The 14536-nt window shown below is 38.0% G+C and overlaps 1 protein-coding gene across 1 annotated transcript; it reads right to left on the reverse strand.

Annotated features, from left to right (window-relative positions):
* Positions 1 to 1122: 1122 nt before the first annotated feature.
* On the reverse strand, positions 1123 to 14511 carry LOC100551093 (gamma-taxilin). Its single transcript, XM_019621714.2, has 8 exons — positions 13659 to 14511; positions 12209 to 12379; positions 11295 to 11489; positions 9920 to 10039; positions 8393 to 8467; positions 6154 to 6246; positions 5545 to 5640; positions 1123 to 4423 (listed from the first exon to the last, which is right to left on the reverse strand). Exons 2-8 carry the CDS (start codon positions 12347 to 12349, stop codon positions 4103 to 4105), a joined length of 1041 nt encoding a protein of 346 aa, XP_019477259.1. The 5' UTR covers positions 12350 to 12379; positions 13659 to 14511; the 3' UTR covers positions 1123 to 4102.
* Between the last annotated feature and the right edge of the window lie 25 nt (positions 14512 to 14536).

The following is a 14536-nucleotide window of genomic DNA, read 5'->3' on the forward strand; positions in this document are numbered from 1 at the left end:
AAAGCGGGGAGGCAAAGAAAAAAAGAAACTTTTATTAATATGTAAAATGAGCTTTGCACTTTTAGATAACACTTTTGGCTTGGCTTTGCATAAATAAAATTTATTTGATAGAATATTTGTTTAATCGTTGTCCATTGATTTCAGGTGAATGCTTTCTTGCTTGTATACAAAATAGAACCAGAGAGTCATCAAGGTTGGAAAAGACCTTGAGTGAAGGAAGTGTAGTACTTGAAGATTTTCATGCTGTGAGGTCTAGGAATTGATACTGCACGGGTTGAGCCCTCCTGTAGTTTTTACTGGTTTAAGTCTTTAAACGCAGGTCAGGCAGTTGTCTAAAATACAGTGATATGTGAAGGAGATTGGCAAGACATTAGCCTGCTGCTGGGCAAAGCAACTAATTTAACAAGTTTTCTCTCTTCTGTTCTTCCTTTTCTCTCCTCTAATGCTGTGAGGGAGAGCAAGTAAGCAGCTGTGTGGGTGCTTAAGCTGCTGCCCAAAGTCAGCCCACCATTAGCCATTCACTTACAAAAATCTGCTATTTAAGGTGAATATTCACATTTTTAAGGGGAGATTTGAACAGGAAGGAGTTTTGATACAACTTATGGTGGTCTGCTGTATTTTGGATGTTCTTGGATCTAGCAGCTTAATGTGTCCCTTTCTTACAAGCAGCGGTACTTGGAAGAAAGAATGCAATTCAGGAGTTTGTTTTTCAGGAAGATGCTCTTCTATCTACCACCATAAGCTGACTTCCTTCCAGCACGTGCCCTCCCAGGCATGTCTTTTGGTCATTATCTGCAGCAGGTTATTATCATCCACCTTCCAGCACAGAAGAGAATAGCATTCTTCAGCATTTACCTTGAGACCTGCTGGCTGCTTTGCGTTGGTGTGGGATGTGCAGGAAGTAGGAGTGAACGTGTTCTCTGAGTGCGGTTTTGATTTGACATATAGATACCGAAGAGAGGCTGGGGGTGGCTGCTGTGAAAGTGAGTGGTGTAGCCTGACCCAGCCAGTAGAGGGACCACGTTTCTGTCCCTGTTGCCAAGCTGATGCCAGCTCCAGCCACACCTCAAGCTCCCCCATGAAGCACGCATGTGATGGTAAAGAAGAACCCAGAGTCCAATATATTAAGCATACTTATTTACTTAATCTATACAGAATTGAGTAGATAAAATTTCAGATTCACATTAGTGAAAAATCTCTACAAAATGTTTTTGAAAAGCAAAACAAAGACTGCCTGTTCATTCATCATTTTATCCTCATGAAAGCAGACATGGGTTGTAAAAATAAAGCAGTGTGTTTAGCACAAACTAGATTTCTGCATCACTTTTTTTCACAGTTATTTCCATCTACAGTTCAAAGAGGTAGATTTTCTGCAACACCTGAGAATTGAACTGTAACGTAACCAGGTGTAAGTATAATGAAAGAAAGGACAAAACATCAGCTACAGCCCTAACTTCCTTGTGTACACATACACATAATTAGGTCTTGCATCAGTGTAATGCAGCTTTTTCGCAGTTTAATCATGGTGAAACCATCAGTCAGGCCAGAGTTTTGATGACCAGACACACGTATTTCAGGCTACATCCATTTCCAGCCCCGATTAAACAGTCCGTGGTAGTGGAAGAAAGGCATTAACACGAGTTTACTTAAAACCCTACTGGAGCCAACTTGGCTGCAGACTGGCAGTGCAAGAGCCTGCTGTATGGCAGAATGCTGAGCTCATCCCTTAATATAAATTTGTATGTTTTGTTTTAAAACAACACTCTTTAAACAATGCAAGAAAAGGTACTGACTGGTTTCAGGAAGCAAAGTACAGCTCAACTTAGCCAAATGAAAAGTTGGTGCAATGGGGGTACGTTATGGGTACAAAAAGGATATCCCCATTTTAAAAGCTTTTTCTTGGGGGCATTCTGCTTCATTTACAAATTAGGTAGGTAACAAATATATTGCTGTTCTATATATCTGTCGTGTCTCTAGAAGCCCTTTAAAGTATTCTTGCAGAAGGGTCCAAAATCTACTCTTGCCTCCACATAGAACAAGCACTATAGAAAGGATGTTAGAAGATACAAATGCCCAAATAATAAACTGTAAAAATAGAAAACTGCACATCCCATCTTGCCAAGGGTATGATGCATCAGATACAAAGGTTTTCACTTTCCCTCAGGAAAAAATCAACTCACGCTTAGTGTTCACTGAAAACCAGTTTTTGCACCAACTCTTGTTTAAACAGTTTGATTCTACAAAGCAAGTCATCGAAATCACAAGTCTGAAATACTTCTTCCCAGTATGTTTAAGCCTTACGGTCAGCATGATTAACATTTCAAAGCTCTGAGTCCAACCTACCCACTCACTGCTACCTTCTTTCATTCCTGTTGGGCCACAAGCACAAAGCCTGCACACATCCACGACACCGCCAGCCTCCCGTTTGCTCCACCAGGTAAGAAATGTCAGTTTCACACAGCTCCTCTCAGTGGTATGAGCTACAACACATTTATCAGGCCTTATACAACCTTACTCTCTTTAAGAGACAGCTACATTATTTCAATGTACATCACTACAGAAAAAGGATCAGGAGCTCAGTGCAGCCTGAACATTCAAGTAATTTAGCCACTAAACTGTTAAGGGCAACAAGGGTGGGAAGCTCATTGAGAGATGTGCTTGATTCAGAAACCCCCTCCCAAGTAAGTGCAAAGAACTTTAAGTACCAGAAAAGGCTACACATTTTCATCATCCTTACAACAGCAACCCAAACTAGACGGTACATACACATGAACTAAAGTTAAGGGCAGCGCGTAATTATTTCACGCATTACCTTGCAATAGGAAGTGTTGGTCCTAGTTTCTCTCAGAAAAGTCAAAATATGGATATATGTTGGCTTGGTTTTTTTTTTTTTTCTTTTTAAAAGGAAAAGCCTCAATGGTTGAAGCTTCACAAGGAAACTTTGCTCGTGGCATGTTACCGTAACCATCTGAAGTACTATCCCATCCCTCCCAGATAACCTAACTGGGGAGGCACTCCGCCAACTGGTACAGCATCCAGGTTGAGAGTGCAAGATCCTCCACGTACGCTTCAGGAGATGTACTCGAATGGATATGTTCAGTTACAACAGCATATGCTTACATGCAGTGCATACACAGCTATTAAAACCCCTGTATGGTGGAGGCTTATGTCTTCTACACTTCAGGCAGTATATGTTGTTTTTTTTTTTTTTCTACAGCTCTTCTGATAATCCACAGAGATGCGTCCAGACAACACTGGATTTCTCTAGGCAGCATAATCATGTATGTTAGGGACACACTGCAGCTAAGGGGGAAAGAATGAGACCAACTTCTGTGCATCAGGATACCCAACTGCAAAACCCCACTCCACCACCTTGCTGTACATTTTCTCACACATTTGAATTTACCACGTTCACAGGTAGGGCAGACAGTCCAAAATAACCTTTACAACACAACCCTGAGAAGTCTGAAAAGAAGTTGTACACCCTGTTTCACCAGCTGCAAATTAACATTTTTCAAAGCTGTTTTGTTTTGTTTTTTTTCCCCATACCACAAAGTATATAAAATCCCTTAAAGGTACATTTTACTGTATTCTGGACCTTTTTCATTCATTATGTATGAAAACATACAAGAGGGGAAAGCTGACACTTTTACTGGCCATTAGACATCCTCGTATAGATGAATTTAGGAAAAATGGTAATCTTTAGTATATCGAGTGGCAACTCAATGAACAAAACCAGAATGCCTTTCCTTAAAGCAAAAAGTGACACTTTGTCACTACTTCCCCTTAACGATGTTCTACCTGCACAGTCTTCAGTGACAGTGATTCGTGCCATGGGGAGGAAATGCACATGCATCCTTTTATGGAAAAATATTTTCTTTTAAAAAATGAGGCAGATGTGCAACACAGTTGTGGAAAATTTATAGTTTAAGCTATTTAAAGCTGCTATGCAGCTTCCTGTACCACATAAGTCCAGTAGTTCTAAGAAAATACAGATATGGTAGAAAAAGTAAGAAAATTTTCACCACAAAACCAATAGTTACCACCAACAGAGAAAGTTATACACAAAATATATCTCTCAATACAGTGTTTACACTTCATTTTAGTCTACAGATTCAGTGCCAGGAACAGGACTTGTCAAGACAGTCTTTTCGGAACGATTTGCTGCGTGTGATTCAACGTTGGGCTGGATTCCTGCTTCTGTGTCAGTGGGACTTTCCAGCTCCTCGTGGGAATTGAGTGTACAGGACTGCAACACCTGCACAGCTAGATCCACATCTGCTTCTCTGAGAGAAACTTGCTCCTTAAGGACTTCCACCTTCTCATTCAGCTCGTTCCTTTCTGTCTGAAGGGCCCTGCATAGCTTCTCCAAACGCTCCAGTTTTATCTGAAAGCCCTTGTATTCTTTATCTCTTACTGTTTTCTGAGGAACAGAAATCAAATCCTACATGAGAATACCTGACACTCCACTACAGGTGGTTTTTCCAAGAGTGATAACAGATACTTCTTGAAACTTAACAAGACCAATCTAATTACACAGTGTTAATTAAGGGCTGAGTTATCAGCTAAGATGAAGTCTCACAGAGCTATCAATCAACCCAAATACTGATAACAATGGGAAAATAAGGGAATGTAAGTGGGAAGTCAGGGAGGTGGTTGAGTCACCATCCCTGGATGTGTTTAAAAACCGTTTTGGTTTGTTTGGATGTGGTGCTCAGGGACATGATTTAGTGGAGGGATGTTAGAGTTAGGGTATTATGGTTAGGCTGTGGTTGGACTTGATGATCTTTAGGGTCTTTTCCAACCTGAGCAATTCTATGATTAAGTCTATGATTCAGCAGCAGAACCCAGGTCAGAAAGTACCATATTCATAGCTCTCTAATTATCTCCTTAAAAGAAGGGAGAAAGATAAAGTCTTATAGCAGAACCTATACAGCAATTAGGGATGATCTTACTGAACTGTTGGATATATGTAACACATTTAAGATGGAATTCAGAAGTAAGCAAGAAAAACTAAGAACAGTATGCTTATGTCTGTATGAACAGCTCCTCTCCTGCTAGAACGCAGTTAAGTAATGGCACCTCATGACAGCAAAAACAGCAGCAGTGGAGGAAAATAAATAATTCCTTACTAGAGATCATTTCTTTCAGGTGGATTTTACGTATTTAGAATGAATCTCCACTGCAGCACTGACTGAACTTTGTTTAGCATATTAAAATACTGTCAATCCACTCAACATGCATGGTTTCATCATACACAGTATCCAACCAATCATGGGCAAGGTGGGCAAAAGTGAGCAAGGAAAGATGATGCTTTGTTGGCTTTTTTTTTTTTGTGTGCGCACGATGAAAAGTTATCATCTAAATCCAAACTTATTTTCCACTATTTGTGGAGAACAGTACTGTACCATTACACACCAGAACTCTGGGGAGACAATCCAAGAGGAGGCTGTAGTTTCTCCTATCTAATACTGAAACATATTAAGTTCTATAGAACAGACTGCAGTGTAGCAATATTGCTGCTTAAAAAATACAAATAATTACCTCTTCAGCCATTTGCAAAAGAGCCTTGTTGTTGTTCTCCCATTTTGTACGCCACACTATAGTTTCTTTTTCCAGTTTCTTGATCTTCTTAGTCATCTACAAAAGAATACAAGACTTACTTCGGCAGCTTGTTTTGCAATATAGGTAAGTAGACAAACAAATAATTTGACTCTTCATAATATTACTTTCCAAGTCTGGTTTGAACAAATTATTTTATAGAAAAGTATTTTTGCACAAAAGTAACCCTACAAATACTGTGCCTGCTTCAAAGAAAACATGCCTGATTCCCTAAAAGGAAACAGGTTACTAACCACCGAGAGCAGCTAATGAAATTCTCAATGAAAGAAGTTAAAAACGTAAGCACAGCAGACCAAACCTGCAGTGCACGTCTTTCATAAAACTGACACTGGGACTCAGCCACATTAAAAAACAATTCCACCACAGAACAACATTATTCATTGCTCTTTCATGATACGACAAATCCTTATCCCCTCAACATAACACACATTTTCAGAAAGTGAACACTATTTTGAGATCTACAATGCATAGGACTAACAGCATGCATTTTTATATTATTCTTTCTGATTCTCTAAGTAATCCTATAAATACCTTCTCCATTTCTTGCCTGAAAGTTGTAAACAGTTCATTACTTTTTGCCATGGTAGTCTGGAATTCCTCAAATTTATCCATGTAAAGAGAAAGCTGTTGGTAAAAGGGCAGGAACATTAATAACAGCTGCATGCAAATACAGAAATATTCATTAAGGTACAAGGGAAAATGAACATAGATGATGATTTTGTTATTTATTTGAAAACTCTCTCTGATACTATCCTGCAATTTTCTTCTGAGGAACATGCAGAGACTTTCTAAAAACATGCCATTCAAGTTATACACGAGAGTAATATTCTAAAGAGATAAATAAAGGGATCTAGTGTTTAATTAAATGTTTCAAGTGTTTCACTGTATTTAGTCATTGCCAAAACATTTGCTTCCCCACTGAGAAAAAAAATCCCCAAAACCCAACCTATGGACTTCAGTATGGAGGAAATTCAGCACATGGTAAGCAAAATTAAGCTCAGAACAGACGTACTGTTCCACTTTAACCAGCCAAAGCTAACAACCAAGGCTGGGACAAAATAAACATGGCTGAATCCAGAATTCAAGATATATATTCATAACCTACAAAATCAGACCAGTGAACAAAAATTATGGGAAGTGAATATTGACAAGACATTCATTCAATCATGAAAAGCCCTAGTTTAATAACTGAAGAGCATTAATATTCAGTTATAGAAAAACTTCTTGCCCTGAACCACAAGGTCAGTCATAAGGACCAGCAAAGTAAATTAACAAGCATAATTTTTCCCAAAAGGTTTTAACATGAAGCATAAAGCAAAAAATGCACTGTTATGAGCATGTAATTATGTTTGGAGAATACAGAAGTTCCAAATGCCAAGACCATTTACTAGTAGCTTTTTATCTTAAGAGTAAGAACTGAGATAACTGGTTGCTTCAGTGGTTATATGACCATAACATTTAGGGCACACATACTACGTTTTCCTCAAAAAAAAAAACAGAAAGAAAAATTCATAAAAGAAATGTCTCACTTTTGACCTGTGGATTATGACTCTATGCCTTTAATGTAACTGAACTTCCTAGCTCATCTAATTCTACAACAACATTTGCTGACCACAGAAAGCTATGAGTACACCCACTGTTACTATAAAAAGAAAAAAAAAGGCAGTGGGATTTTAAATAGAAGGTAACTTATTTGCAGATAAAAAACAAAATACTACATTTAAAGAAAACTATTTGGGAACAAACAGCAAAAAAAAAAAAAAACAAAAAAACAACCAAAACAAACATTGATGTCCAGATTCCTCCAGGCAAGGCCAATGCTAGTGGTGATATGCACATATATTTTAACTACACACATACATACAATTCAAATCTAACTGCTTGGAAAAAAAAGATAGAATACAGGGGAAAAAATGGTCATGAAACAGCTTGCCAGGAGACTGAACAGAAAACTGGAAATTGAAGCAATAAGAAGCCTATAGTGAAAGCCCTATCTGCTGCTTCTCAGATGCTGCAATTTTAGCTGAACCTACCACGTCCCCTTGCCTTGTGGGCTGAGCTCAGATGTAGGCAATGACTGCAAATGATCCAGAACAGTAGTACAAAAACTGTGGCCCATCTCCCCACTTTCAGCAAGTAAACAACTAAAGATAGTGTTTTCTGTGCACGCTCAGCTTTAGGTTAAAATCTTTTAATAACTATGAGGATAAACAAAACAATTCTTGCTTCCATTGCCCCACAGCAGCATGGAATGGAAACAGTAAAGAACAAATCTTAAAGCCCACATGACTAAAAATCCACAGGCTACTCTACATGAAGAGTCACAAGGGTGTCTCTGAAAAGCTACAAAAATGATAAAATACCCTTGGAAGGGAGCAGTTTCAAAATGGGCAAAGAACAGTAAATAACCACAAAGAATACACTGTATTATACTGCTGTTAATTTAAAAGAACAGCAACTCCAGTGTCTTATTGTTTAGCATCTAGTACTCCACAAAGGAATTTGGCAGCAACTAGTGAATGTCTAATCTCTGCAGTTTATGCTATGTAATACGCTACTGAGAAGTTACCTGGCAAAAATAAAATTTAACATTCAATGAAAACATCAAGTATTTTTCACACACAAAAAAATCCAACATTGTAGCTGCTGAACGATAAGATGTATTTTTTTTTTTCCATGAGTTGTGTTACATTTCACTACAGTCATAAAACTCTCAATATTTTTATTTTGGAAAACCTGTTATCAAAGAGTATTCCACTTTTAAAAATACCTGCTGCTTCAGCTGGGCTTCCTGTTGCTTCATCTGTTCACATTTGTGTCTGGACTCAGTAGCTTCTTTTAGCAGCTAAAAAAAAAGAGAAAAAAAAGCACGTAAGGAAAATATGCCTAAGAGTAGCTTAAAGAACTTCACCTATGATGAAAATGAACGAAGATTAATATCATCTAAGGGCCATTCAATGACATTTCCTCACATGTGCACATTTTATTGTTGTTTTGTGGGGTTTTTTTTCTGTTCTTTAATTATAACCATACCTCAACATATATACACAACTTAAAAGCATGTGTTGGCATACAGAAACTATTCCGCTGAGACTTTTTTTAGATAACAGCATGTTATTTGTTTCTATTTTGGTAGCAAAATTGATCTACTAAAATTATACAAGTACTTCGTTAGTGATCTATACATAACTTATACCTCTTTTTAAACTTCTGTAACTTATTTTCCACCTCCACTTCTCCAGGCATTAATAGTACCTTTACAGATCAGTTCAAACCAATTGTGTCAATTTGAGAGCATTCTGTACATTTATCTTTAAATCGATTTTTATCAGCTTCAGATTCCAAACTTATTTTTTAATAGTGTATGCAGTCTAACACTGGATGATCATTTTAAGATTGTCTAGGCAAAAGCCTTACTTCTTCTGAAAGCTCCATTAAAAGACAGCAACAAACTTATAAGACTTGTTTTTAATTGAAAGCTAACTTATTGAGAGACTGCAAGGAAACTGGAATCTGGAGAAGAGGAGGCTCAGGGGAGACCTCATTGCACTCTACAACTTCCTGAAGGGAGGCTGTGATGAGGAGGGCTTTGCTCTCTTCTCCCGGGCAACGAACAGGACCTGAGGAAACGGCCACAAGTTGTACCAGTGGAGGTTTGGGTTAGACATGAGGAAAAACTTCTTCTCTCAGAGAGCGGTCAGGCACTGGAATGGCTGCCCAGGGAGGTGGTGGAGTCACTGTCCCTGGCAGTGTTCAAGAGGTGCCTGGATGAGGAGCTGCGAGATATGGTTTAATAGCTTGTGGTAGCAGTGGTAGTGAGAAGATGGTTGGACTAGATGATCTTACAGGTCATTTCCAACCTTGTGATTCTATGATAACTCCTAATTACCAATATAGAAGTGAAATATCAGGCATAGTTTTGGGGACAGATGCTCTGACAAGCGTACATTTTATTCTGCTTTTGTTACACCCAATAGCATAGAAACTGAACTTATAACCACACGACAGCAAGGAAGTACCTGTGATGTTTCAGAACAAAACATTATCAAATCTAGGATAAATCTAAGTGGTATCGAGCCCATTTACTAAGTAAATGCAAACAGTAGTACTACTTGCCTGTGTACATGGACATTAATATTGTACACATCATTACACCTCAGTTTTGATGCTGAAAAGCTATTCTAACTTTCAAAATACATTTCCAGTAGTTCAGTGTTTGCTGCCTTTGCTTTAAATCATGATAAGTCTGTTTTGGTGTGCTGACATTTCCTTTTTAACATACACAGAATTCACTTACAAACTCTCTTTCCCGCTGATGTTTCTCCTCTGCTTCTTTAATAAGTTGGGTAGTTTGCTGGAGTTTGGCATCCACAAGTTGCTGCTGCAGTTCTTTATGCTTGAACACTTTATCAATATGCTAGAGGAAAAAAAAAACCTTTAGTCAAAGATAAACTGTACACAGGTCAAAGGTACATATATGTACGTGTATGGGGGAGAAACATTCTTGAGAAGTTTGATGTGAAAGAGCAGCAAACAATGGTTTTAAAATGCATTCTTTCCCTCTGTCCCCTAGAACTACACTTTTTTTTTTGTATTTTATAGAAGCCTAAGTTAGAAGTATACTTTATAATCATTAAAATAGCGTCACCACTTTGCACATTTTTAGATATGCTATAGCAATCTGCTCTTTCTTAGAAAGCTTTTATATTACTTTGAACATTTCTTCTACAAGCTCTAGTCCCAAGAAATTCAAAAAAGCTCAAAACAAGAAGGATTTGCAAATAGACTAGGCTGATAAAACTCCTCAAAACAATGAACAATTACACAGCCTTAATTCCAAGCATACAGTTGCACGAAGTAACTTGCTACCTTCGGTCTTCCCCCAGTTATCTCATTTTATATATTTATATAAATATTCCATGATCATAAAAGATCAGGAACTGGATCTACAGTGAATTTTCTCACTGATCCAGATTAGGAAAAAAAAAAAAGCCATATTCCAGCTCTCCTGTGCCAACTAAGAACTAACGGTGCTTAGACTGGTTAGTTTGTGTTTATTATAATTAAAGCTAGCTCAGTGTTAAAACACAGTCATTTCCATATCTCCAGTCCAAATATATTCTTAAGGCAATATAGCTTAGGATGATTCAACACTAACAACAAGAGCTACAATGTAGCTTGTAGAAAAAGAATCTTAATGAACTAACAGAAATAAGATAGAGAATGACTACTGTTTCCTCTCACAATACAATGTGAAACTGCACTTTCAAGGAATTTAATATTAATGCGTACTCATGTTGAAAATAACTTTTGTAAGTTGTTTAGTCCAAACGCCCTCCAAAACTAGAGACAGCTTCAAAGTGATCAGGTTGTTCTAAATAATTCCAACGACAAAGAAAGTCTCCATTATCTCCAGACAACTTACTTGTTTGAGGACCTTGACAGTGTAACACTGTTTATGATGCACTTTGAACACAGGGATGCAAAACCACAGGAATGGCAGACAGTGAGCCAAACAACCACATCACTTTTCAAGGCAGTGAAGTAAAAAGAATATTTTTAAAGTTATATATATGGTGGGTGTAAAGTAGTAGGGTTTTGGTCCCCTTGAAATAATTACTGAATCCTTATAAAGAACTAACAGAATCCCATCAGAAGCACAATGTAAGTACCTCTTCTCGCAAGGCATACTGCTCAATGAGCTTTTTCAGTTTTTCCCCCAGCTCAATATTTTCCTGACGGAGCTTGGCATTATGTATATCATGTTGCTCCAGTTGAGTCTGAATTTCATTCAGAGTAATCTGGAAGTGTGCAGTTGCTTCTTTTCGCCTTTCCTCCTCTTCACGTGCTTGCTGGATGTTTTCTTCCTTTTATGAGAAATTATTAGAAAGTAATGATGCTCAAGCCAGACCGTGTGCCTTTTCCATATTTTTTTAGTCAGAAATGATGGCAGTAATTCACTTCTGTACAGTTTCAAGTTCTAAATTGTTAATACCACAATTGTAATATTATACCGATCTATCCATATGCAGTATCTGGAAGTTCCAAAGCCTTTTGAGAACCTCATTCTTATTGGCATTTCAAGATACTGCATGAATACCCTCACAAGAATAAGAATTACCTAAATGTTAAAAACAGAATTGACACTGTAATGCAATTTTCTATGCTGACTACAGATAAGAATCTCATGCTCTTCCATTTTACTCCTAGCAACTGTATTCTGACATAATTAAGCCTCTTTTCTTTCCTGACACATTGACATTTCATGTCGCTATTTCAGTTGTGCTATTTTTTTCAGCAGTCATCACTACTGCTCCCAGAAATAAACATGACAAGACCACAGAGTGCAAGTAATATGACCTATCAACCAGTTCAGAGAATAGTTCAAAGCCAGCTGAACTACCCTCATGTTCTTTACCTTAAAAATCAGGTACACTTACGTCACGTGCTATTTGACATATACAGACATAAATAATATAAACACGGGATGAAGCAGTAAGCAAAAAGCAGCAGGCTTAATTTTAAGCAATGATCAGTAAGTGGGATTTTCACCACCATGCATCGTAATTTATGTCAACAGACTAACCTTTAAGGTCTTGTTATGACGCTGAAGCTCCCGACAGAGAGATTCCAGTTTGCTGCGTGCCAAAATGGCCTTGCTATGCTCACTCTGCAAGTGGACTTTCTCCTTCACAACTTGTGCTTGCTTTTTCTGCAGTATCTTCATCTGCTTTTGAACATTCCGGCTCTCTTCCAACTAACATTAGAGTGCATTTATGAAATAAATATAGCCAAGGTTATCTCTATGCATCTACAAAAGCAGACTGAACATGTAAACATTTCAGATGAAAGCAAAGAAATCAAATAATTTCATTATTTGAACCCCTACCACTATTCTTAAAGAAACACCCAGCATCCTTCTCTAAATACATAAGGACAGAAGAGGAAAATACACACATTCCAACTTGACAATTGAACATGGACCACAGACCTACTGACCGTGGGCTATCAGCTTGTGTTCGACTACAGGGGCAGGACTGGCCGTGAAAAAGGAGGATGCAGCAGATAGAATTAAAAGCTGAAACTGGCATTTCAGCAAGCCACAGTTCTTTCTGCTCTTATCTGTAAATTACACACAACTGTTTATCCAGCATGCCTTGTTTTTAACATCAAAAAGAAGAAAACCATGAAACTGTGTTCTTGTCAGCAGGTGTTCCTCCTGAAGCAAGAAGCAGTTCATAACATTTTGTAAAATGCTAAGTTACTTCAGAAAGGAACAGACTCAACCAGCAGCCCTGACACAAATCAAGTCAAACATTATTAAAGCTGCATAGCCCAGGCTTTATTGACTTAGAAGATCTGTAGCCTCAACCATGTGAAAAAAACTTTTAAAATAATTTTCTTTATACTATTTGGATGGTAGCTGACATTGCTAAACTTTGCATCAGGGCAGACTTCAAAATCTACTCTATGAACATCCAGCAAATTAAAGTCAAGAGCAAGTTCCATTGCATTTGACTTTTGGGCTCCCCAAGAAACCATAATATTTAGGGTTTGATCTATTGTAAAGGTAGTAACAATATTAAGGGGAATACTGCTCCTTATCAGTGCCTCAGCCTCAGGACACCACAGGAAGAGAAGGCTGGCATTCAGGAACATCACCATGATGGAATACAACAACGGTTTTCTGAAAGAGCTCAAAATAATGCTAAAGCACAGAAGAAAGAATAAAGTTAAGGATCACCACAAAGCAGCAAATAAAATCTGTATTTCACCTAGTCTGGAGCAAAGTAACTTTAAGGTAATATTTTGATACGCAAATATAAAAAGCCCTTTTCTTGGTTGGACAGAAAAAAAACACTTTAAGTGGCTCTACTGTCTGGATGCCTATGAAACTTCAGGCCTGTAAAAGTATGCCAGTGAGACATATCACCAAGGATGCAAACCTTCCTACGTCACAAACTGATCTTCTGATAGATTCCAAAATAGGAAAAAAAATTGTGGAAGATCTTTTGCCAGGAGAGTGGCATTCCTACCTTTATTGTACAGTCCTTTTCATGAGACACCACTGAAAAACCTGACAGTGAGCTTTAAAGATGATGAATCTTTAAAAAAAGAAAACAAGCATTGTAGGTGCACTGTCATAAACTGTCAGTTCAAACCTCTGCTGGCATTAAATCTGACACCTATGCCAGTGGTTCACCACCATGATCATGAAGGAAAGAATGCATCTTAAAAGGAGCACAACCAAATCAAAATGAATCTAAGGGGAACAGGGCACCACTAAATACTAACACTAAACTACTGCTACATCTGTATGAGCTCCCACCCAACGTCCCATGATGCTGAGAACTGCTAGGGAGAGCAACTGGTTCCCTAGGTTGGGGATTCTAACAATAGACTGTGGATCCTCTCCCATAAGAGGTTAAAAAAAAAAAGTCACGACCTGAACAGGTCTGTCCTGATCGCCAAGCTTCTTGAAGGAACTGATTATCATTTAGTCTAGCAGTTCCTCAATTAGTTAAACAACTTTCCTTCAACAAGAAAACTCAAAAAATAAGAACGGTGCAGACTGTTTTCTCACAGAAGAATTATGGAATTCATCCTAACCTAGGTCCTCATGCAGGCCATCATCTCTGACTTGACATGAGAGCTGTCTGCTTAAATAGAAAAGGCACCACATGCACAAACAATTGTTTACAAAATCCAACACATTTATTGTATTTTCTCTCAATATCCTTGAGTTGTACTACAGAATGGTTATTGTTTCTCATTTAGAGGAAAGTGATTTCTTAGAGAAGTTGTTAGTTTTGAAGTGTTCACTCACGTGAACAAGAACACACACGTGAGACCAAGAAAAAGCCAAGCAAAAACATATCAGACCTCCGGGGAGGACTCTGGATTTGGGAAAAAA

Source organism: Meleagris gallopavo, chromosome 1 (genome assembly GCF_000146605.3).
Source record: "Meleagris gallopavo isolate NT-WF06-2002-E0010 breed Aviagen turkey brand Nicholas breeding stock chromosome 1, Turkey_5.1, whole genome shotgun sequence".
Lineage (NCBI taxonomy): Eukaryota > Metazoa > Chordata > Aves > Galliformes > Phasianidae > Meleagris > Meleagris gallopavo.

Coding starts and splice junctions, on each gene's coding strand:
- LOC100551093 (XM_019621714.2), bottom strand. CDS start 12,349: ATGAAGATACTGCAGAAAAAGCAAGCACAAGTTGTGAAGGAGAAAGTC. Junction 11,490..12,208: donor GTCATAACAAGACCTTAAAG/GTTAGTCTGTTG, acceptor TTCTCATAAAAG/GAAGAAAACATCCAGCAAGC. Junction 6,247..8,392: donor AAGCCCAGCTGAAGCAGCAG/GTATTTTTAAAA, acceptor TTTTACCAACAG/CTTTCTCTTTACATGGATAA.